Source organism: Dama dama, chromosome 19 (assembly GCF_033118175.1).
Source record: "Dama dama isolate Ldn47 chromosome 19, ASM3311817v1, whole genome shotgun sequence".
NCBI lineage: Eukaryota > Metazoa > Chordata > Mammalia > Artiodactyla > Cervidae > Dama > Dama dama.
In genome coordinates, this window is record NC_083699.1 from 35,546,471 (window position 1) to 35,571,796 (window position 25,326).

General features: G+C 39.3%; 1 protein-coding gene across 1 annotated transcript in view; it reads right to left on the reverse strand.

Moving 5' to 3' along the window:
- The window catches only part of MCF2L2 (MCF.2 cell line derived transforming sequence-like 2), a 273,630-nt gene that overhangs the window by 18,989 nt on the left and 229,315 nt on the right, over positions 1–25,326 (reverse strand). The window contains exons 22-25 of the mRNA XM_061166666.1: positions 24,896–25,021; positions 8,211–8,426; positions 7,268–7,360; positions 7,022–7,100 (exon numbers count right to left, since the gene is read on the reverse strand). Of these exons, the coding sequence (XP_061022649.1) occupies positions 7,022–7,100; positions 7,268–7,360; positions 8,211–8,426; positions 24,896–25,021 (514 nt within the window). The remainder of the gene's footprint in view (positions 1–7,021; positions 7,101–7,267; positions 7,361–8,210; positions 8,427–24,895; positions 25,022–25,326) is intronic.

Sequence of the window (25,326 nt, forward strand, 5' to 3'; positions counted from 1 at the left end):
TTTAGCACCTCAAAAGTGGAAAGAAACCAAATATACATTAAGAGGTAAAAGGATATGTAAACTGGGGTGCATCCAAACAATGGAACTCTACACAGCAATTAAAAGGAGTATACTGTTGCTACACAAAGAAATATGAATGTATCTCAAAATAATTATGCCAAGTGGGAGAAACTAGACCAAAAAAAGTACATGCTATATGTTTCTTTATGGAATTCTAGAAAATTCAAAATAATCTATTGTGATAGAAGATCAGTGATCACTTGGAGAGCTGTAAAGGGATAAGAGAGGTACAAGAGAAAGGTAATAAAAAGAAACATGAGGAAAATTTGGGGGGTGAAAGAGGTGTTCATTATTTTGATTGTGGTGATGCTTTTACAGGTGTGGACATGTGTCAAAATTTACCAAACTGCGTACTTTAAATATGTGCAATTTATTATGTCAATTATGCCTCAATAAAGCTGTATTTTTTAAATAAAGCTCTTTTAAAAATTGTTTAAGGCTTCTTCCCAGAAACTATAATAAACTACAATGCATATTTCCAAGCATAAATCCTAGCAATCCTAATTTTACAGTTCTAGGCTAGGACCCAGAAATCTGCATTTGACCCAAGCTCTTCAAGAAATTCCAGTGCAAGTTGTCCCTAAACCACCCTTCGTGAAACACTGATCTAGAGAGTAAGGACTTCTAGAACAATATTGTAATTAGAATGTTTGTTTCTGGGGAAAATAAGTAACTTTTCCTACTAGGGTTGTTGTATCTTTCTGTATTATGCCTCCAGAGCACTCATATTCTATTACCATAACATGTATTTAGCAAATTATTAATAGTTCAAAGGCAAAATTAAATCATATCTTTCCCATCTTATCTTTATATAAATTAAAATTAACTTCATGATCTTGTTACATTTCCTGGTAGAGGCCTACAATTTAAATTAAGAACTTAGGTCCCTTGGTCATGACTGAAAACTGATGTGCTAGTTTCCCAATCACACTTTTTAGTTTATCTTTTTTCCACATCTTATGATGCACATCCACCTGCACATCCTCCTGATGAGCTCGCCATCAGAGAAGACACAGAGTGAAAAATGGTTTCATTACTGCTAAATCTCTGAGAACAAAGTTATATTTCTACATGTATATAATTTTCCTCATTAAACAACAAAAACTGTTGCCAGTATAAATGATAGGAGATAGGTTTTTCACATGAAACTAGCATGCCTTAACCCTAGCAACATTACCTGAAAGAAATATTGGAACTCAATGGATGAAGCTTGTTTTGGATTTTCCTATCCAATATCACTTGAGAAGACACATGTGAAAGATAAAGCCTACTCAAAGATGATTTTTAGTGATTAAAGGGAATATAGTGAATAACATCTGTGAAAATGGTGTAGGCATAAAAAAAAACCTCCCAAAATTCGTTCCTCAATGAAAGCATGGAAAAAATTTGCAAAAATAGCCACAATATTTTCAGGACCCTGGAAATTAAACAAAGGCTTCAGGAGAGCTTTAGTTCAAGAAGATTGGATGAATCTCAGTATGACCAGTGAGTTTTGTGGTGTTTTAGTTACCTTAGTCCCATTCTACTCCTTTTTCTTAGTGGCAGCCTTGGAAACCAACAGCCTGTAATCATGGTGAAAATTAGCAAGCTGGCAGCTCTAGGAAGGGGCAGAATGGGGACCCCCATCAAAGTCTCATTCCCAGAAAACTGTCATTGTTTGATTGTCTGGGGTTCCTTGGAATATCCTACTAGCAAGGCTGTCTTTATTAACTGACTAAGAGCTTGCTCAGTGTGAAAAGCCTTTTCCCCAGGGCCCTTTGAGAAAATATCTAGAGGTGATTATTTAATTTCTTGGCTGTGTGAGGCACTGGATAACAGCTGGGACAAAAATAAGATAATCAAAAAGGAAAAGGAAAAACATAAGAATGCATAGTGGTTTTGAAAAACTCCAAATATTCTGGAGATTCTAGAAGGCCATTGTGCACATGCCAAGGGTTGTGCATACAGTCAGGAAAAATCTTAGAAGATCATATGCTCTCACCTCAGCTGATTTTGAGACTCTGCACAAAAAATAAGTGAAGACTAAGGAAATTGTCACCTGTCTGACTGAGTATTAAAGTTGTGCTCTAAAGTCCACACAGAATTCCTTGGCAAAGACTGGAATGTTTATTGATTTCAGGTGTTTAAGAAAACCTCTGCCCAATCATGAACCAAGCAGACTTTAGTGACCACACATGCCAATGAATATAGATTTTATAGAATTATTTCATAAAAGTCACTAAATAAACCACAGACAGCAACAATGGCAAACACTGGAGATAAAGGAGAATCTGATTTCCAAAGTTGCCACATTATGTCATTTTAAATGTCCAATTTCCAAAGAAAAATTATGATGCATACAGAGAAATAAGAAAATATAACCCATACACAGGGGAAAAAAAGGAGTCAATAGAAACTGTCCTTGAAGAAGCCAAGATATTGCACTTTCCAGACCAAGACTTTAAGTCAACTTAAAAAAGAATGTTTAGAATGAAAGGAAACCATACATAAAGAACTAAAGTATGAAAACAAACTCTCATCAAATAAAGAATATAAAGAGAGTGAAATCATACTTATATATATACTTATATATATATACGTATATATATACTTATATATATACGTATATATATATACTTATATATTAAAAGGACCAAATAGATATTTTGGATTGAAAAGTATAATAACTGAAGGGAAAAATTCACTACAGTGCTTCAATAGCTGATTTGAGCAGGCAAAGAAAGAATCAGAGAAATTATATATGGGTCAATTGAAACTACCCAATTTGAAGAATACAAAGAAAAAGAATGAAAAAAATAAACAGAGCTTTAAAAGCCTGTAGGACACCAACAAGCATATCAACATACACCTAACAGGAGATCCACAGGACAGAAAAAAGGACTGAAAAAATTAATACTTGAAGAAATAATGGCCAAAGACTTCCAAAATTTGAAGAGAACTGCTAATCTACACATCCAAGGTGATCTAAAAACTCCAGAAATAAAAACTCAGAGACCCCCACCTATACATAAAGTGATCAAACTATCAAAAGACAAAGAAAGTAGAGATAGCCAAGATGGCAGATTAGGAAGACAACGAGATCACATCCTTTCATGACTACATCAAAATTACGACTATTTATAGAGCAACTACTGATATGAAACACCTGAAGATGAGCAGAAAAGGTTATCTACAACTAAAGATATGAAGAAAGTAAAATGAGATAAGCAGGAGGGGCAGAAAAGCAGTAGAATTAAAACCCATACCCACTCAGCAGACAACCCACAAACAAGAGGATAATCACAATTGCAGAAGTTCTCCCCAAGGAGCAAGAGGTACAAGCCCCACACTGAGCTCCCTAGCTCAGCAGTCCTGCTCCAGGAAGATGAGCCCCCAGAGTCCATGGCTTTGAAGGCCAGTGGGGATTACTTTAGGGAGAGTTAGAGGGTACTAGAAAATACAGACTCTGCTCTTAAAGAGCATGTACAAAATCTCACATGCTCTAAGACCCAGGGCAGAAGAAATAGTTTGAAAGAATCCTGGGTTAGACCACTTGCTAATCTTGTAGATCTTCCCAGAGAGGTAGGAAGAAACTAGGAACTCCCTGGGAATACAGGTGCTGGCAGCAGCCATATTTAGGAACTCATTCTATCATGAGGATACCGATGATGGCAAGTGCCATTTTGGAATCTTCCCTCTAGATGATTGGTTCTGGGAAACAGCCCCACTCACCAGCAGGCCTGATGCCCTAAGACCCCATGAATCCCCAAGTCATTCAGGGACCCAGCCTCATCCACCAGAGGGCCCAGGATTCAGACCCACTCACTAGTGGGCCAGCACTAGTCCTGGGAACCCCTGAGTCACAAAGCCAACTGCACCAGGACCTAGTACTGCTTGCCAGCAGGCAAGGAGCATCCTCAAAGAGGCAGAGCCTGGCAGCCAGTTGGGATGGGGGCCAGTCCTGGCTACAAGTATGCTTACAGTAGTCAGCCTCACCACAACAGAAAAGTTCATACAGCTCACAGAGGAGGCAGTCTTAGAACACATCACTCTGGTGATCAAAGAGAATTTGGGCCCCATAGAACATCTCCTACATAAGGCACATCTCTGACATTGGGAACCATAACTGATAGAATGTATAGAAATAAAAACAGAAATTTAGGCAAAATGAGGTGACAGAGGAAAATGTTCCAAATGAAAGAACAAGAATAAAACCCTATAAGAACTATTAAGCAATACTTATTGCTTATTTACCCAATAAAGAGCTCAAGGTGATGATAATAAAATGCTGTGCTGTGCTGTGTTTAGTTTGCTCAATCGTGTCCGACTCTTTGTGACTCCATGGACCATAGCCCATCAGGCTCCTCTGTACATGGGGAGTCTCCCAACAAGAATACTGTAGTGGGTTGCCATATCCTCTGCTGAATGAGCTAAAAAATAGATGAACATATAGAGTAATTTTTTTTTTAGTAATTTTTAAAGAGTTAGAAAATATAAAGAACTAAGCAGAGCTAGACAATACAATAACTAAAATTAAATATATATTATAAGGAAACAATAGTAGATTAGATGATATAGAGGAGTAGATCAGCAAACTGGAAGACAGGATACTGGAAATCACCCAAGCTGGCCAGAAAAAAGAAAAAGAACTGTAAAAAATGAGGACAGTTTAAGAAACCTCTGGGACAACATCAAGTATATTAACATTTGTACTCTAGGGGTTCCAGAAGAAGAGAGAGAGAAGTTGGAGACATAATAGCTTAAAACTTTCCTAACTTGGGGAAGGAAACAGACATCCAGGTCCAGAAGCACAGAGAGTCCCAAACAAGATGAACCCAAAGATATCCACACTAAGATAGGTTGTAATTAAAATGGCAAAATTAAAAGCGTCAAGGAGAAAGCAACTAGTTACATAAAGTTGCAAGATACAAAGGTAATATACACAAATCTGTTGCATTTCTATACACTAACAATGACCTATCAGACAGAGAAATCAAGAAAAAATCTAATTTGCAATTGCATCAAGAAGAATAAAATACCTAGGAATAAATCTAACCAAGGAGAGAAAACTATAAGACATTGATGAAAGAAATTTAAGACAACACAAGCAAATAGAAGGTTATGCCATGCTCACAGACTGGATGTCAATATTGTTAAAAATGACCAGGCTCCCCAGGGCAATCTACAGATTCAATGCAAGCCCTCTCAAAATACCAATGGCATTTTTTCACAGAGGTAAAAGAAATAATTCTAAATTTGCATAGAAACAAAGGACCTGAATAGCCAAAAGATTCTTGAGAAAGAACAAAGCTGATGGTATCATGAGCTGTGATTTCAAACTATATTACGAAGATACAGTAATCAAAAAATGTAGTAGTGGTACAAAAACAGACACACAGATCAATGGAACAGAATAGAGAGCCAAGAAATAAACCCACACTTATGTAGACAATTAATCTATGACAAAGGAGACAGTAATATACATTGGGGAAAAGACAGCCTTTCCAACAAATGGTGTTGGAAAAAACTGGACTGCTACATGCAAGGGAATCAAAATTAACTACTTTCTTACACCATGTACAAAAATAAACTCAAAATAAATTAAAGACTTAAATGTAAGACCTGAAGCCATAAAACTCCTGAAGGAAAACATAGGCAATATACTTTTTTTTTTTGCCCATGCTGTGTGGCATGCAGGATCTTAGTCCCCTGAATAGGGATTGAACCTGTGCCCCTTGCAGTGGAAGTGTGGAGTCTTAGCCACTGCATTGCCAGTGAATTCCCAGACAGTATACCTTTTGACATATATTGTGGCAATATTTTGTGTATATAAATACTGAACTACTATGCTGTGCACCTAGAACAAACATAGTTTGTAGGTCAATGACCCTTTAATTAAAAAAAAAAAAAAAGAGAGAGAGAGAGAGAGAATCTAGAAAGCAGCAAGAGAAAAGCAACCTGTATCATGCAAATATTTTTAAATAAGTAAATAGCTTAACTCTTATTATAAACTATGGAGGCTACAAAATAGTGGGATGACAAAAGTGCTGTAAGGAAAAGACTGTCAACCAAGAATTCTATATCTATGGCCAACTGATTTTCATCAAGTCTGCTGTCTTAATTCAGGCTGCTGTAACAAAATACCATATCCTGGATGGCTTATAAATGACTGAAGTTTCTTCTTACAGTTCTAGAGGCTGGAAGTCTGAGATAAGGGTGCCAGTCTGGCTGAGCTCTAGTGAGGACCCTCCTCTGGGCTGCATATTGTTGACTTCTGATTGAGAAAATTGGGTCTGGGCAATTGGGCAGGTGAGATCATGTCTAAAAGGGACATACACACAATTACAAAACCCTTACACATCAGCAGATGAATGGATAAGGAAGCTGTGGTACATATACACCATGGAATATTACTCAGCCATTAAAAAGAATTCATTTGAACCAGTCCTAATGAGATGGATGAAGCTGGAGCCCCTTATACAGAGTGAAGTAAGCCAGAAAGATAAAGAACATTACAGCATACTAACACATATATATGGAATTTAGAAAGATGGTAACGATAACCCTATATGCAAAACAGAAAAAGAGACACAGAAATACAGAACAGACTTTTGAACTCTCTGGGAGAAGGCGAGGGTGGGATGTTTCGAGAGGAATCGGGTGGAGAGGGAGGTGGGAGCGGGGATTGGGATGGGGAAGACGTGTAAATCCATGGCTGATTCATATCAATGTATGACAAAGCCCACTGAAATGTTGTGAAGTAATTAGCCTCCAACTAATAAAAAAATTAAAAAAAAAAAACAAAAAAAAAAACCTTACACAATCTAAAGCAAGCACAGGTGCTTCCAGGTACTATGAAAATGTGCCCACAGTTATTTTCTGGGCAAATCATTTTCTTTAACAAAATCCCCAATCTCCACACCTCCACACAAAGCTGGAATCAGTATACTCCCCAGACTGAAGTCAGTAAGGGTAACCTTACCTTTAATATTGTTTTGCTGTTTCGTCAATAATTTACTTATTTCTGAAAACCAACAATCTCTGATTTCTTTTGAAGCTGCCTGTAATTACAGATAAGAAAATACTGAATATCATCACCTGGTACATTAATTGGACAGGACTTTTATTCTCTGGGTGACTTTTAGAATGAGATAAAAAACACTTGCTGAGTTATGGGAACATGATAGGAAAGGAGGAGAGACACCTATGGGAAAGGCATGAATTTTACCTGTAGGATGTATTTTTCAAGTCCATTTTGGTTGGCAATTTCAAACTTTCTGTTGCTCCCCCTTCCAAGTTGGCGAATTGAAAGTGTCATCAACTATTGTAAACAAAGAAGAAAATTTTCTATGCCGTATCTTCCGATTTAAGAATTATCCCTGTCTGTCACTCCACTTCTTTCTACCCTTGATCTGTTTTCTTCCATCTTTCTTCTAAGTGTTTTTCTGTTCTCTGTTAACAACCCCAAGGAACATAAAACACAATCTTGTGTCATTTATCTTGTGTGTTTCAGAGGACAACACAGATTATATCATTCCACAGGCACAGCTATAGCCTTCAACTTTAAGCAAAATGGTGATCTCTCTTTTAATACCTGAGTATTTCACAAATCTCTACATAATAGTAACTGAATTAGTGTCCACTATGAAACAGATAAAAAGCACTATGAATACATCAACAATTTTAATCACACGAGTGTGTATGTGTATATGTGATCGCTAGCTATGAAATATTTCTCATACAAGCAAGAGGCAATGCTTGGTGTGGACAGGGGTCCCTAGACCCCCAGGATCAGGTGTCGCCTACATTTGTATGAAAAGACGCATGGTTGAGAAGATGAAATTCAGCCCTTGCTCTAATCTCCAAGACTTTCAATCCTCTGCCTGGACAAAAGAGGGTACTGTTTAATTAGTTTGTCTAGATAGGCTGCCATAGGGTCCCTTTTCTCAACCTAGTACAAAGGCAACCTGTACCAGACCTGGGCTTATCTAGTGACTGACTACAAGCTCTGACTCTGGAATCAGACCTGGGTGGATTCTCACTCTGTTTGTGGCATCTGACAAGCTAACCTCGCCTCTCCAAGCTTCAGTTTCTTTATCTATTAAGTAAAGATAAAAATATTTCTCTCCACAGGGTTGTGCTGACTCCCAAGCGCAATAGGACACCTTTACCTTCACAGACTTCTTAAAGCTGTAGTGAGGGCACAGGCCCTGGTCACTGGGCTCCATCTGTATCTTACAGAACACTATTCCCTGTTCAAATAGATAGATTTGCCTCTGGCTGGGCTTGAATCGAATTAAATCCTTCATCTTATAACGATCTTTGTGAACTGTCCAAACGTTGAAAGAATCATGAATCAACAACTTGCCGAGTTTTCCAATATCATCCTTTGGGAAACACAGATACACACAAAAAGGAGCTGTTAAATTACTTGATGAAAAAGAAGCTGTCAAATTACAGAGCATGCTTATTTGACATTTACAATCTTACAAGTGCCAGTCAGGCTAATCTGTCACTTACCAAAACTACTATTTTATGAGCTTCAATGAGCATGGCGTCATTCAGTTAATAAGGAATAGTGCAGCAGTATAAGGTAATAAACAAAAAGCATGTTAGAAATACTTTGAACTAAAGGTATTGGTACTCTGATATTTTTATCTTATAATTAATTTTAGCTAGCAAAATTCCATTTCCTTTTCTTTATTTTTGATATGACACTACCTAATAAGGGCAAGATATTAATATTTCAATTATGTTTGGGAGAGCCAGTATCTTTGCTGCAGTATAGATCTTTGGTAATCTGTGGGTTCCATCCTAATTCAGATGTATTTTAACATCTGTTTCAGCAACATGAGAACATAAGAACAAGAGATTTCTTCTGAAAGAGAAAGCTTAGGATGAATTAATCTTTATAACATTGTAAAGGAAATGGTAATTACATTCAACTCTGCATTTTGGGCTTCCCTAGCGGCTCAGTGGTAGAGAATCTGCCTGCCAATACAGGAGACGCAAGTTCTATCCTTGAGTCAGGAAGACCTCCTGGAGTAGGAAATGGCAACCCACTCCAGTAATTCTGGACTGGAGAATTCTATGGGCAGAGGAGCCTGGCAGTCTACAGTCTGTGCGGTCTCAAAAGAGTTGGACACAACTTACCGACTAAACAACAACTGGATTTTTCAGAGTGAGTGAACAGTTTACACTGTTAATCCCAAATGACAATTTTTTTTTTTTTTTTTTGGTCTAATCTTTTTGGTTCTAAGGCACACACTCACTATGATGCCTCTCCTTCCACCATCAAATGTCTGGCTGAAAGTCCAAATGAGGTGATCCTGCCTTCTCTGAGCTCTCTCTAAAAGTAGCATAATGTGATGAGCTAGAAATGTGGTATTTATAAAAAACTATATCACTAAAGTAGATAATCAAGAATTTATTTCCCTGAATCAAAACACCAAAAGAAAAAATTATTTGAATCAGACCAGGACAGAGATATTTCCCTAGCTAAGATAAATCCTCACAATTTAAAAGTTATTATTAGATATAACGCACATTATGTACTCTTAAATGCAGTGTACATCATGTGAAATGCTGGGCTGGATGAATCACAAGCTGGAATCAAGATTACTGGGAGAAATATTAACAACCTCAGATATGCCACTTTAACAGCAGAAAATGAAGAGGAACTAAAGAGCCTGTTGATGAAGGTGAAAGAGGAAAGTAAAAAAGCTGGCTTAAAATTCAACATTCAAAAAACAAAGATCATGGCATCCGGTCCTATCATTTCATCACAAATAGATGGGGGAAATGTGGAAGCAATGTCAGATTTCATTTTCTTGGGCTCCAAAATCAGCAGACAGCAATTGCAGCCATGAAATTCAAAGATGCTTGCTCGTTGGAAGAAGAGCTACGACAAACCTAGACAGTGTATTAAAAAGCAGAGACATCATAGTCAAAGCTATGGTTTCTCCAGTAGTCATGGACGGCTGTGAGAGTTGGACCATAAAGAAGGCTGAGTGCTGAAGAATTGATGCTTTTGAACTGTGGTGTTGAAGAAGACTCTTGAGAGTCCCTTGGACAGCAAAGAGATCAAACCAGTCAATCCTAAAGGAAAACAACTCCAAATTTTCATTGGAAGGATTGGTGCTAAAGCTGAAGCTCTAATACTTTGGCCACTTGATCAAAGAGCCGAATCATTGGAAAAGACCCTGGTGCTGGGAAAGATTGAGGGCAAGAGGAGATGGGGATGACAGCAGATGAGACGCTTGGATGGCATCACTGAGTCAATGGACAAGAGTTTCAGCAAATTTCAGGAGATAGTGAAGGACAGGGAAGGCTGGTGTGCTGCAGTCCATGAGGTCATAAAGAGGTCATGTCTGACTTAGTGACTAAACAACAACAACATCATGAACCATTAAATAGGCATTAAAAAATATTATGTATATTGAACTGTAAATACCTTTTAAAAATGACTGTATATCTGAAAGTCTAAAATAGAAACTTCAAGGCAATAAATTCTAGTCATTTTTATGGTGTGTGTGTCATAATTTCAGTACTGTTTTTCTCTTTTTCCTTTATAAAATTTACATGCAGTAAATGTGGTGAGTGAAGTCCTCACTGAGGAGTAAGAATCCCAGTCACAAGGCCTTCTCTCCTAAAAGCATGATGTTCCTGTTGCAGGTTGCACAAACTCAGCTTGACTGTGAACTAAGACAGGTGGGTGATGGGTTCATAAGGATCTTCAAAAAGTTACTCACTCTATCCACATACTTCCTGCACCCACTTAAGTGTAACCACTCCAGCCCTCAGTGAGTGCTGTCTTCTTTTACAACCATTTAATTTATATTACTCAGGCATATATAGTGCAGGAAATATGTTTAGTCAAGGCTGGCAAAAGAAGGTGTTTAATACCTGCCACAGGAACAACTGTATTTAAAAACTGATTTATACTCCATCTCATTTCAAAAATTAGATCAGTTCAGTTGCTCAATTGTGTCTGACTCTTTGCAACCCCATGGACTGCAGCATGCCAGGCCTCCCTGTCCATCACCAACTCCTGGAGTTTACTCAAACTCATGACCATGTCATGAGTCAGTGATGTCATCCAACCATGTCATTCTCTGTCGTCCCCTTCTCCTTCTGCCTTCAATCTTTCCCAGCATCAGGGTCTTTTCAAATGAGTCAGTTCTTCATTATCAGGTGGCCAAAGTATTGGAGTTTCAGCTTCAGCACCAGTCCTTCCAATGAATATTCAGGACTGATTTCCTTTAGGATGGACAGTTTCATCTCCTTGCAGTCCAAGAGACTCTCAAGAGTCTTCTCCAACATCACAGTTCAAAAGCATCAATTCTTTGGCACTCAGTTTTGTTTATAGTCCAACTCTCACACCCATACATGACTATGGAAAAAGCATAGCTTTGACTAGATGGACCTTTGTTAGCAAAGTAATGTCTCTGCTTTCTAATATGCTGTCTAGGTAGGTCATAACTTTCCTGCCAAGGAGTATGCCATCTTTTAATTTCATGGCTGCAATCACCATCTGCAGTGATTTTGGAGCCCCCCAAAATAAAGTTTCTCACTGTTTCCATTGTTTCCCCATCTATTTGTCATGAAGGGAAGGGACCAGATGCCATGATCTTAGTTTGCTGAATGTTGAGTTTTAAGCCAACTTTTTCACTCTCCTCTCTCACTTTCATCAAGAGGCTCTTTAGTTCTTCTTCACTTTCTGCCATAAGGATGGTATCATCTGCATATCTGAGGTTATTGATATTTCTCCTGGCAATCTTGATTCCAGCTTGTGCTTTATCCAGCCCAGTGTTTCTCATGAAGTACTCTGCATGTAAGTTAAATAAGCAGCCTTCACGTACTCCTTTCCCGATTTGGAACCAGTCTGTTGTTCCATGTCCAGTTCTAATAAAATATATATTTTCTGTCTGTCTATGTAAAATAGGCAGACAGAAAATAACCAAGGAGATTAGGGTGAAGAAAAAAATAAAGCTTAAAACAATAAGATGAAGATGTACATAAAACACATACAATAAAGCCATGTGAACTTGCTGCAGACTAGGCTCTAATCTAGCAGGCAGTACACAGGAAATATGGAAAGCTATACAATTCATTATGTCTAAAGACTTACCCAAACCAGTTGTTCAGGAAAAGCATGTCAACTTGTTAATAAGATATGAAAGAAATTTTTCCCATGGGTCTTCATAAAGGATCACTGTGTCAAATGCTGAGCCCACTGCAGTGAACCTGGAGTCCCTGCATTGGGAGAGCAGAGCCCTACCCACTGGACCACCAAGGAAGTCCCGGCACAGCTTTTTGTTTTAAAATTAATTTATTTTAATGGGAGGCTAATTCCTTTACAATATCATGATGACACTTGTCATACATCGACATGAATCAGCTATGGGTAAATATGTGTCCCCCCATCTTAAAACCCACTCCCACCTACCTCCCCACCCCATTCCTCTGGGTTGCCTCAGAGTACCAGCTTTGGGTGCCCTGCTTCATGCTTCAAACTTGCACTGATCGCCTGTTTTACATATGGTAATATACATGTTTCAATGTTATTCTCTCAAATTATCCCACCCTCACCTTCTCCCACGGAATTCAAGTATGTGTTTTACATCTGTGTCTCTTTTGCTGCCTTGCATATAGGATCATTGTTCAGTTCAGTACAGTCGCTCAGTTGTGTCCGATAACTTGCGACCCCATGGACTGCAGCACGCCAGGCCTCCCTGTCCATTGCCAACTCCTGGAGTTTACTCAAACTCATGTCCATTGAGTCGGCCATCCAACCATCTCATCCTCTGTCATCCCCTTCTCCTCCTGCCTTCACTCTTTCCCAGCATCAGGGTCTTTTCCAACGAGTCAGTTCTTCGCATCAGGTGGCCAAAGGATTGGAGCTTCAGTTTCAGCATCAGTCCTTCCAATGAATAGTAAGGGCTGATTTCCTTTAGGATTGAATGGTTTGATCTCTGTGCAGTCCAAGGGACTCTCAGAAGTCTTCTCCAACACCACAGTTCAAAAGCAACAATTCTTCAGCACTCTCCTCAGCTTTCTTTACAGTCCAACTCTCATATCCATACATGACAACTGGAAAAACCATAGCTTTGACTAGATGGACCTTTGTCAGCAAAGTAATGTCACTGCTTTCTAATATGCTGTCAGGTTTGAAATAGCTTTTCTTTCAAGGAGTAAGCAGCTTTCAATTTCATGGCTGCAGTCACCATCTGCAGTGATTTTGGAGCCCAGAAAAATAATCTGTCACTGTTTCCATTGTTTCCCCATCTATTTGCCATGAAGTGATGGGACCAGATGTCATGATCTTCGTTTTTTGAATGTTGAGTTTTAAGCCAGCTTTTCACTCTCCTGTTTCACTTTCATCAAGAGACTCTTCAGTTGCTCTTCGCTTTCTGCCATAAGGGTAGTGTCACCTGCATATCTGAGGTTACTGATATTTCTCCCAGCAATCTTGATTCCAGCTTGTGCTTCATCCAGTCCAGCATTTCTCATGATGTACTCTGCATATAAGTTAAATAAGCAGTTTGACAATATACAGCCTTGACATACTCTTTTCCCAGTTTGGAACGAACCTATTGTTCAATGTCCAGTTCTAACTGTTGCTTCTTGACCTGCATACAGATTTCTCAGGAGACAGGTCAGGTAGTCTGGTATTTCCATCTCTTTCAGAATTTTCCACAGTTTGTTGTGATCCACACAGTCCAAGGCTTTGGCATAGTCAATAAAGCAGAATAGATGTTATTCTGAAATTCTCTTGCTTTTTCGATGATCCAGCGGATGTTGGCAATTTGATCTCTAGTTCCTCTGCCTTTTCTAAAACCAGCTTGAACATCTGGAAGTTCACGATTCACATACTGTTGAAGCCTGGCTTGGAGAATTTGGAGCATTACTTTACTAGCATGTGAGATGAGTGCAATTGTGCGGTAGTTCGAGCATTCTTTGGCATTGCCTTTCTTAGGGATTGGAATGAAAACTGACCTTTTCCAGTCCTGTGGCCACTGCTGAGTTTTCCAAGTTTGCTGGCATATTGAGTGAAGCACTTTCACAGCATCATCTTTTAGGATTTGAAATAGCTCAACTGGAATTCCATCACCTCCACTAGCTTTGTTTGTAGTGATGCTTCCTAAGGACCACTTGACTTCGCATTCCAGGATGTCTGGCTCTAGGTGAGTGATCACATCATCATGACTATCTGGGTCATGAAGATTTTTTTTTGTATAGTTCTTCTGTGTATTCTTGCCACTTCTTTTTAATATCTCCTGCTTCTGTGAGGTCCATATAATTTCTGTCCTTTATTGTGCCCATCTTTGCATGAAATGTTCCCTTGGTATCTCTGATTTTCTTGAAGAGATCTCTAGTCTTCCCCATTCTATTGTTTTCCTCTATATCTTTGCATTGATCGCTGAGGAAGGCTCTCTTATCTCCCCTTGCTATTCTTTGGAATTCTGCATTCAAATAGGTATATCTTTCCTTTTCTCTTTTGCCTTTCACTTCTCTTCCTTTCATAGGTATTTGTAAGACCTCCTCAGAGAACCATCTGGCCTTTTTGCATTTCTTTTTCTTGGGGATGGTCTTCATCACTGCCTCCTATACAATGTCATGAACCTCCGTCCATAGTTCTTCAGGCACTCTGTCTATCAGATATAATACCTTGAATCTATTTCTCACTTCCACTCTACAGTCATAAGGGATTTGATTTAGGTCATACCTGAATGGCCTAGTGGTGTTCCCTACTTTCTTCAATTTAAGTCTTAATTTGGCAATAAGGAGTTCATGATCTGAGCCACAGTCAACTCCCGGTCTTTTTTTTTTTTTTTTAGCTGACTGTATAGAGCTTCTCCATCTTTGGCTGCAAAGAATATAAGCAATCTGATTTCAGTATTGACCATCTGGTGATGTCCATTTGTAAGGTCTTCTCTTGTGTTGTTGGAAGAGGGTGCTTGCTATGACCAATGTGTTCTCTTGGCAAAACTTTGTTGGCCTTTGCCCTGCTTAGTTCTGTATTCCAAGGCCAAATTTGCCTGTTACTCCAGGTATTTCCTGACTTCCTACTTTTGCATTCCAGTCCCCTATAATGAAAAGGACATCTGTTTTGGGTGTTAGTTCTAAAAGGTCTTGTAGTTCTTCATAGAACCATTCAACTTCAGCTTCTTCAGCATTACTGGTCAGGGAATAGACTTGGATTACTGTGATTTTGTGGGGTTTGCCTTGGAAACGAACAGAGATCATTCTGTCATTTTTGGGGTTGCATCCAAGCACTGCATTTCAGACTCTTTTGTTGACTATGATGGCTACGCCATTTCTTCTAAGGGATTCTTGCCCACAGTAGTAGATATAACAGTCATCTGAGTTAAATTCACCCATTCCAGTACATTTTAGTTAGCTGATTCCTAAAATGTCGATGTTCACTCTTGCCATCTCGTGTTTGACCACTTCCAATTTGCCTTGATTCATGGACCTAACAGTCCAGGTTCCTATGCAGTCCTATTACAGCATCGGACTTGACTTCCATCACCAGTCACATCCAAAACTGGGTGTTGTTTTGCTTTGGCTCTGTCTCTTCATTTTTTTCTGGAGTTATTTCTCCACTGATCTCCAGTAACATACTGAGCACCTACCAACCTGGGGAGTTCATCTATTAGTGTCCTATCTTTTTGCCTTTTCATACTGTTCATGGGGTTCTCAAGGCAAGAATACTGAAGTGGTTTGCCGTTCCCTTCTCCAGTGGACCATGTTTTGTCAGAACTTTTCACAATAGGATCGTCATTACCATCCTTCTAAATTCCATAGGGGATAGTGATATGCTTCTCTGAATGACAATATCATTGCAGAATTTGAGCACTCAGTGGAGTTCATGCATGAATGCTAAATTGCTTCAGTCATGTTCAACTCTTTCCAACCCTATGGAATGTAGCCATTCAGCCTCCTCTGTCCATGGGATTTTCCAGGAAAGTATACTGGAGTGGGTTGCCATGCCCTTTTCCAGGGGGTTTTTGCAACCCAGGGATTGAACTCACATCTCCTGTTTCTCCTATATTGGCAGGCAGGTTCTTTACCACTAGCACCACCAGGAAGCCCTACATTCCATATATATATATGTTAATATACAGCATTTGTGTTTTTCTTTCTGACTTACTTCACTCTGTGTAATAGGCTCCAGTTTCATCCTCCTCAGAACTGACTCAAATGGGTTCCTTTTTATAGCTGAGTAATATTCCATTGCACATATGTACCACAACTTCCTTATCCATTCGTCTGCTGATGGACATCTAGGTTGCTTCCATGTCCTAGCTATTGTAAACAGTGCTACAATGAACATTGGGGTACATGTGTCTCTTTCAATTCTGTTTTCCTCAGGGTGTATGCCCAGCAGTGGAATTGCTGGGTTATATTGCAGTTCTGCATCACCAACTCGATGGACATGAATTTGAGTAAACTCCAGGAGTTGGTGATGGACAGGGAGGCCTGGTGTGCTGCGATTCATGGGGTCGCAAAGAGTCGGACACGACTGAGTGACTGAACTGAACTGAACTAAAATGATTGCAGTTCTAGTCCCAGTTTTTTTTTTTTTTTAAAGGAATTCCACACTATTCTCCATAGTGGCTGCACCAGTATGCATTCCCACCAAGAGTGTAAGAGGGTTCCCACTTCTCCACACCCTCTCCGGCATTTATTGTTTGTAGACTTTTTGATGACAGCCATTCTGACCGGCATGAGATGATCCGTCTTTGTGGTTTTGATTTGCATTTCTCTAATAATGAGTGATGTTGAGCATATTTTCATGTGTTTATTAGCCATTTTTATGTCTCCTTTGGAGAAATATCTGTTTAGTTCTTTTGCCCACTTTTTGACTGGGTTGTTCATTTTTTCTGGTATTGAGTTGCATGAACTGCTTGTATATTTTGAAGTTTAATTCTTTGTCGATTGTTTCATTTGCTATTATTTTCTCCCATTCTGAAGGCTGTTTTTTCACCTTGCTTATAGTTTCCTTCGTTGTGCAAAAGATTTTAAGTTTAATTAGGTCTCATTTGTTTATTTTTGTTTCTATTTCCATTACCCTGGGAGGTGGGTCATAAGGGATCTTGCTGTGATTTATGTCAGAGAGTGTTCTGCCTATGTTTTCCTCTAAAAGTTTTATAGTTTCTGGTCTTAAATTTAGATCTTTAATCCATTTTGAGTTTGTTTTTGTTTATGGTGTTAGAAAGTGTTCTAGTTTCATTTTTTTTTTTACATGTGGTTGACCAGTTTTTCCAGCACCATTTGTTAAAGAGATTGTCTTTTCTCCATTGTATATTTTTGCCATCTTTGTCAAAGATAAGGTGTCCATAGGTGCATGGATTTAACTCTGGATTTTCTATTTTGTTCCATTGATCTATAGTTCTGTCTCTGTGCCAGTACCATACTGTCTTGATGACTGTAACTATGTAGTATAGTCTGAAGTCAGACAGGTTGATTCCTCTAGTTCCATTATTCTTTCTCAAGATTGCTTTGGCTATTCAAGATTTTTTTGTATTTCCATACAAATCATGAGACTGTTTGTTCTAGTTCTATGAAAAATACTATTGGTAGCTTGATAGGGATTGTGTTGAATCTATAGATTCCTTTGGGTAGTATACTCATTTTCACTATATTGATTCTTCTAATCCATGAACATGGTATATTTCTCCCTCTATTTGTGTCATATTTGATTTCTTTCATCAGTGTTTTATAGTTTTCTATACATAAGTCTTTTGTTTCTTTAAGTAAATTTATTCCTAAGTATTTTATTCTTTTTGTTGCAATGGTGAATGGGATTGTTTCCTTAATATCTCTTTCTGTTTTTCCATTGCTAGTATATAGGAATGCACGGGATTTCTGTGTATTAACTTTATATCCTGCAACTTTACTATATTTATTGATTAGCTCTAGTAATTTTTTGGTGGCATCTTTAGGGTTTTCTCTGTAGAGGATCATGTCATCTGCAAACAATGAGAGTTTTACTTCTTTTCCAGTCTGGATTCCTTTTACCATCACAGCTTTTAAAAGCAATTCTAAAAGAGACCAGAAGAATGGGGAAGCAGGAAACAACCCAGGTTATACTCTCTGATGACCTGCAGAGGGTGGGTGATATTAACTAAGGTGTCTGCCAAGGCATGGGCTGTAGAGGCTGAAGAGGTCACCCTTGGCAGCAATGTTTTTGTCCTTTACAACCTCTACACTTCTCGTCCCTCCCACAGTCATGGCTGTGATTGAACAAAGGATGTGAATCCAGAGACGGGCCAGCCCCTTACCACAGAGGCCCAGTGTAAAAGAGATGTGCCTCATGGTCAGTCTGATCCCTGTGAGAACTGAGGAGATCTGAGGGGGAAGCAGTAAGCAGCAGTAATTGTAACTGTGAGATATGTTATGAGAGGGCTGGAGCTGGAATAAATGATAAGGAAGAAGAGGTATGGAGAAAGTAAGTCACCAGAAACTATGAGGAAGAGGAAAAGAGACTGATGGGGGAAAACCAGTCAGTGGGTGGTAAGAAGAGAGAACATACCCGGCATGTATAGGTAAAGCACACAGGTGAGAACCCCAGCTGATTTCCCAGGCCAAAGCCCTAGAGTTGCTCTGTGCCCTGGAATTGTTGAGTTCCCACATCCATGACCCCTTTCCTGTCGTTGTTCTGACTCTTCTTGAGGCCATATGGTTGCCTTTTCCCATTAGCCTGTCATTACTGGAGTTACTAGAGGAAATTGCTGTGTTTTTTGGGATGACTTGGAAGATATGGGTTGCATATCACTCAGGTCATCTTGCATCAACTTCCTCAGGACCACACTAGCAATGGGGTCAGACATCTCAATGCTTGAGGCCCATACTGTGGTGGCCGAGGGCATATGCTCTGTATAGCACTGATGAAGGACAGGTGTCCATATATTACCATCATGGATGCATGCCTGTGTGGAGGTCCCCCACTTCCAAAGGGAAGAGGGTAGGGGGATTGCTCTGAATGACCAAGCAATGACCAAGGATGACCTGTTGCATCTTTTCAACCTTATGTATCCTTTCTTTCCAATCAGACAAGAGTTGGTCCCAAGACCAGAGACCACATGCACAACTTCTTGTAGATACTTGTGCCCAAAAGTATTGAATCATTTATTGACAGTTAGTGAGGGCCTGGAGGGACATGAAACTAAATGCTCAGCACTGTGAGGAAGCCAATTCAGTGAAGACCTTGAACTGCCTTGAACAGTACTTCCCCCAAAACTCATGTCCATCCAGGATCTCAGAATGTGACTTTATTTGGAAATATGCTCTTTGCAGATGTCATTAGCTAAAACGAGGTCATACTGGATAAGGGTGGGCCCTTATCCAGTGACTGATGTCCTTATAAGAAAAGAAAACAGACACACACAAGAGAAGACAGGATGACAAGCAGAAACTGGAATGATGCAGCTCTAAGTTAACAAAGTCAGAAGACCAGCAAGGAACAATTCTTTCCTAGAATCTTCAGAGGGAGCATGGGCCTACCAACACCTTGATTTTGGCATTCTTGCCTGCAGAACTCTAAGAGAAAAAAATTTTTGTGTTTTTTCAGCCACCCAATTTGTGGTATTTTGCTATGACAGCTTTAGGAAATAAATATAGCCCCAACCCATTTTTCTACTAGTGATGTAATGGTGTGACCCTCACTTTGGTGTGTTGATGAATTTGATGGGTGTGAGCTCAGGGATACAAAACAGGGGCTCCCCCAAACAAATAAGCTAATGAAATGTCAGATGTCTCCTCCATATGGAAAATGATGGCAAAATAATTCAGTAAATGCTACCATTTTATTATATGCAGAGTATATCATGTGAAATGCCAGGCTGGATAAAGCACAAAATGAAATCAAGATTGCCGGGAGAAATATCAATAACCTGAGATACACAGACCACCTTTATGGCAGAAAGTGAAGAAGAACTAAAGAGCCTCTTAATGAAAGTGAAGAGGAAAGTGAAAAAGTTGGCTTAAAACTCAACACTCAGAAAACTAAGATCATGATAGCTGGTCCCATCACTTCATGGCAAGTAGATGGGGAAACAATGGAAACAATGAGAAATTTTATTTTGGGGGGCTCCAAAATCACTGCAGATGGTGACTGCAGCCATGAAATTAAAAGACACTTGCTCCTTGGAAGAAAACTATAACAAACCTAGATGGCATATTAAAAAGCAGAGGCATTACTTTGCTGATAAATGTCCATCTAGTCAAAGCTATGGTTTTTCCAGTAGTCATGTATGGATGTGAGAGTTGAACTATAAAGAAAGCTGAGCACCGAAGAAATGATGCTTTTGAACTGTGGTGTTGGAGAAGACTCTTGGGAGTCCCTTGGACTGCAAGGAGATCAAACCAGTCAATACTAAGGGAAATCAGTCCTGAATATTCATTGGAAGGACTGATGCTCAAGTTGAAACTCCAATACTTTGGCCACCTGATGCAAAGAACTGACTCATTTGAAAAGACCCTGATGCTGGGAAAGATTGAAGGCAGGAGGAGAAGGGGACGACAGAGGATGAGATGGTTGGATGGCATCACTGACTCAACAGATGTGAGTTTGAGCAAGCTTTGGCAGTCGGCGATGGACAGGGAAGTCTGGCGTGCTGCAATCCATGGGGTCACAAAGAGTCAGACACAACTGAGTGACTGAACTGAACTGAACCATTTTCATATGTGGACATTTTCTAGGTAAGAGCTCTGATGTAAGAATTCAAAATGTGACTATATCAACCAAGGGGCTTCCCAGGTGGTGCTAGGGGTAAAGAACCTGCCTGCCAATGCAGGTGATATAAGAGACATGGGTTTGATTTCTGGGTCAGGAAGATCCCCTGGAGGAGGACATGGCAATCCACTCCAGTATTCTTGCCTGGATAATCCCATGGACAAAGGAGTCTGATGGGCTACAGTCCATGGGGTTGCAAAGAGTTGGACATGACTGAAGCAATGTGTCACAGCACAGCACAATGCATATCAGCCAAATGAAGAATTTGGCTGAGAGTGTGAATGTAGGGAAGAGACCTCTTTTCAGGGCTCAGGTTTTCACTCCTGGCAACAACAAATAAAGGGACAGAACTATGTATTTTTACACAAAGAGGCAGGAAACATCTGGATAAATGAATTAACACAAAGCTTGATCCAGAAATGAAAAGCAGAAGCTGTGGGACACAGGGCTCTATGATTACAATTGCCAGAAGCAAAGGGGTTCCTTCCTTTCCAGCCTGATTAAGAACCCAAATAAGTCAGCACTGGGTTCTATATTCAGCATCTACCACCACCCAGGCATAGTGCTGGGTGCCTTATGATTTAATGTAGTCACATTTGAAATTCTTACATCAGAGGTCTTACTTACAAAATGTTCACACATGAAAATGGCAGCATTTACTAGATTTTTTAGGCCATTGTTTTTCATATGGAGGAGACCATCTGACATTAATTAATCCTCATTTACTCCTCACAATCACCCTTTAACATAGGTGTTGTGAGAAGCCCAAGGCAATTCTGCTGAGTCACCAAGATTATTTACTCACCCTTATTTCTGCAGCCAACACTATGGCAAGGAAAGTGGGAGCTAAAATAAAAAATTAAATACCTGGCCCTATCCCACAGTAAATTTGTAATAAAAATAATTCCTTTGTTGAATAACATAAATTTGTTCCAGAAAATAAAAGTATTTCATTCAACCATTACTATTCAACTTTGGAACTTGTTCCTGGCAAGCCACAATTTAAAAGAACTCAAAATACATCTATATTTTATGCATTGGATTAAATAGGGGGAAAATTTTTTTTGTAAGGAGAAAGAAGTAAATGACATCTCAGTGTTCCACAAAACAAACTTTCTTAAAAACTTTTTTAAGCTTCTGTGATTAAATTAAACCCAAAACTGAGTGTACACAAAAGGGAAAAAATGTAAATATCAGAAGGGCATATTTTTAGTTGTTTTAATTATGAACTCACCCACAAACTTCCATTTCTTTCCTTCACAAAACCAAATTAATATTGGATGTCAAGTAGAGAAACTAAGAAGTTAAGGTCTGAATTTCTCTCTCCCTGCAGCACGTGACTGTAAGTATCTTGTAATAAAGTTCTATGAAGCTGATGCAAAGAATCTCAGAATCACTAGATCTGAGTTAATAGTAGTTGAGTTGTTAGTAAACTCTAAACAGAATCAGATGAAGAATATGTTGAGAGGTTGGCACCCTGGATAGGGAGCAAAGAGATCAAAGAAATAGTCCTAGCTAATGACCACATGATTGGGGTGAGTTAACTCTTCTTTTCATGGACCTGTTTCTGAATCAGAAAGCTGAAAAATCCAATGTCTGCTCTTCCATAACTCAATAGGATTATATAAGACTGTCAAGATACATTACTTAATATACTAGATGTAAAGGAAGTTGAAGTCTTAGTGAGAAAGAAACCATAGAGTGTATGTTCTAAGGACACATGGGGAAGAAAAGTTCTTTGCATTGGTGTTAAAAAAATCTCTAAAATTCTATAAACTCATTTATCTTATTTGCAAACCAGTTTGGAGTGAAATCAGAGTAGATTGCTATTTACTCACATTTTAATCATTCTTTTCTCATAACTTCCTCTTTGTATGTTACTTACACTCAGAATAATAGCTGGGAGTTTCCTGCCCTGAGTACAGGTTTCAGGATATTCTTTTGATTCAGGAAAATGGATATGTAATACAGTTAGCTGACATGTGTTCAAAGATAAAAAGAACAGAAAGATGTTCTGAATGATTAAACAAGTTGCTTTCTTGGCTTTCCTTAGCCGAAGAAGGAAACAGTTATCAAGAAAACAATCCTCTCTGCCCCACGCTGCATGGTTCATGAATACCCTCTTAAATCATGCATCAGTAGTAAGCATAGAGTGTTTTGGAGTCCCAGGGGACAGTAACAGCATTGTTGCCCAGATCTCAGCAAACCCAGTGTAGCTGTTTCTGAGATGCTGGCCAGAGAAAATCCAGGAGGGAGGGAAATAAAAAATTACAGGAATTTTTTGGCCCTAATTAATTTGCTTGGTTTGATTTCTGACAAGGAAAGAAATAAAAGGGTCATTTCATCTATCCAGACCTCAATAAATAGAATTTTAAATTCAGGCAAAAATGAAAAGGAAGAAAAGAGAAGGAAAGTATCTGAAATATAATTCTTTGAATGCTTGATCCCCATGTGAGAGGCAGAATAACAGCCTCCCAAAGATGCCTGTGTCCTTTTAATCCCTGGAGACTGAGAATATGTTAAGTTACATGACAAATGAATTAAGATTGTTAATTGGCTGAATTTGAGATATGGAGGTTATCATGGATTAACCTGTTAGGCCCAATGTAATCACAAGAGTCCTTATAAAGTGGAAGAAGTATAGATGATCTTATTTGCAAAGCAGACAGAGACACAGAAATAGAGAATAAATGTATGGACAGCAAGGGGAAAGGGGAGGGGGGAGGAATTGGGAGTTTGTGATTGACACATATACACTGCTGATACTATGTATAAAATAGACAACTAATGAGAACCTACTGTATAGCTCAGGGGACTCTACTCAATGCCCTGTGGTCACCTAAAAAGGAAGGAAACACCACAAAGGGGGTATATGTATATGTATGGGCTTCCTAGGTGGTTCAGTGGTAAAGAATCCTTCTGCCAAGCAGGAGACACCGGTTCGATCCCTAGGTCAAGAAGATCCCATGGAAAAGGAAATGGCAACCCACTCCAGTATTCTTACCTGGGAAATCCCATTAACAGGGGAGCCTGGTGGGCTACAGTCCATGAGGTAGCAAAAGAGTCAGACATGACTTAGCAACTAAACAACATGTATACATATAGCTAATTTCACTTTGCTATACAGCAGAAACTAACACACATTGTGAAACAATTATACTCCAGTAGGGGAGAGAAACAGAAGAGATGGTCTGAGTGATGTGAAGCAAGAAGAACTCAACCCACTGTTGCTGGTATTAAAGATGGAGAAAGATACCATGAGTGGAGGAATGTGGGAGGCCCTTTTAAACTGGAAAAGGAAGTGAAATATCCTCTCCAAAAACCTCCAGAAAGGAAGGCAGACACCTTGATTTTAGCCTGGTGAGATAAGATAATAAATTTGTGCTATTCTAAGCTGCCAAGCTTGTGGTAATTTGTTATGACAATGACAGCAAATACATCTGAGTCAAAATCTAGAGTACTTCACAGCAAAAGCCAGCTGTATATTAATTATGTCCCAGCCCCAGTGAGATCATACAGTCTTAGAGGATAGTTTGCCTGGAATGCCTGGGTCTGGCCCGCTTGGGATTAACTCTAATGCCAGAGTTGAGATGACCCAGTCCCCAGCACTCCCTCTTTTGGTATTTTTCTTTAAGCACATGGATTAAGGAATATACAATACATGCTCATTGGACCTCTTCTTGGATCTGTGATGTAAAATGGGGTTAGACATTCACTCAGGATCCATTTTCAAAGTAATTTTCACAGAGAAAATAAAGCTAAAGAAGGAAAATCTCTTGATATTTTAATGGTGCCATGAGTGAGAAAATAAATAACTTCCTTAGCACTTTCTCCTGCCCAATATGCTCTGATCCCTGAGTTCCTGCTTTTTCTAGAATGTGGGTCAGTTTCAACATTCGGGACCCCAAGAACCACAACCCAAGATTCCTAAAAATGCAGAGGTGCTGCCTGGAATCCCATAGCACACGTGTGCTGACCGATTTAGATCACTTTGCCCAGAGTCAAATTCCTTCCCCACAGATCAGTTCTCTAACTTTGTCACAGTACCTCCTACATTTGTAGGACTGTGTCTGCCTTTGGTTAAAATGTCCCAACACTTGCTAAAGAACATACCGGACATCCAGTGATTGCTGCCAGGTCCATGGCCAATTCACAGGACTTGATCAAATCCTCCATCATGGCCAAAGCCTGTTGTAGGTCAGCTAAGAAGGCTGAATCCTTGGTCCTCTTTGGCTCATTCTGTGGAAACCAAATGCCTTGTTGGAAATCAAAAGGTAAACCATCTACCAAGTGAAGAAAGAAAACAGGACAGAGATAAGGAGCCATGGATCCAGCCAGCAGGAAGTGACTGAGAAGATAGGTATGTCAACCTGTTTCCTTGCTCCCAAAGGTGGCTAAGGATATTTGCTGGTTTAAGTATATCACACACACACACACAAGCAAAATCACTGACTACATTTTCTGCACACTATACTAATGAAGAATGAAGTTCATAAAAGCATGGACATCATATTCTGGATATTTAAGAGATATCCTGAGCTTTT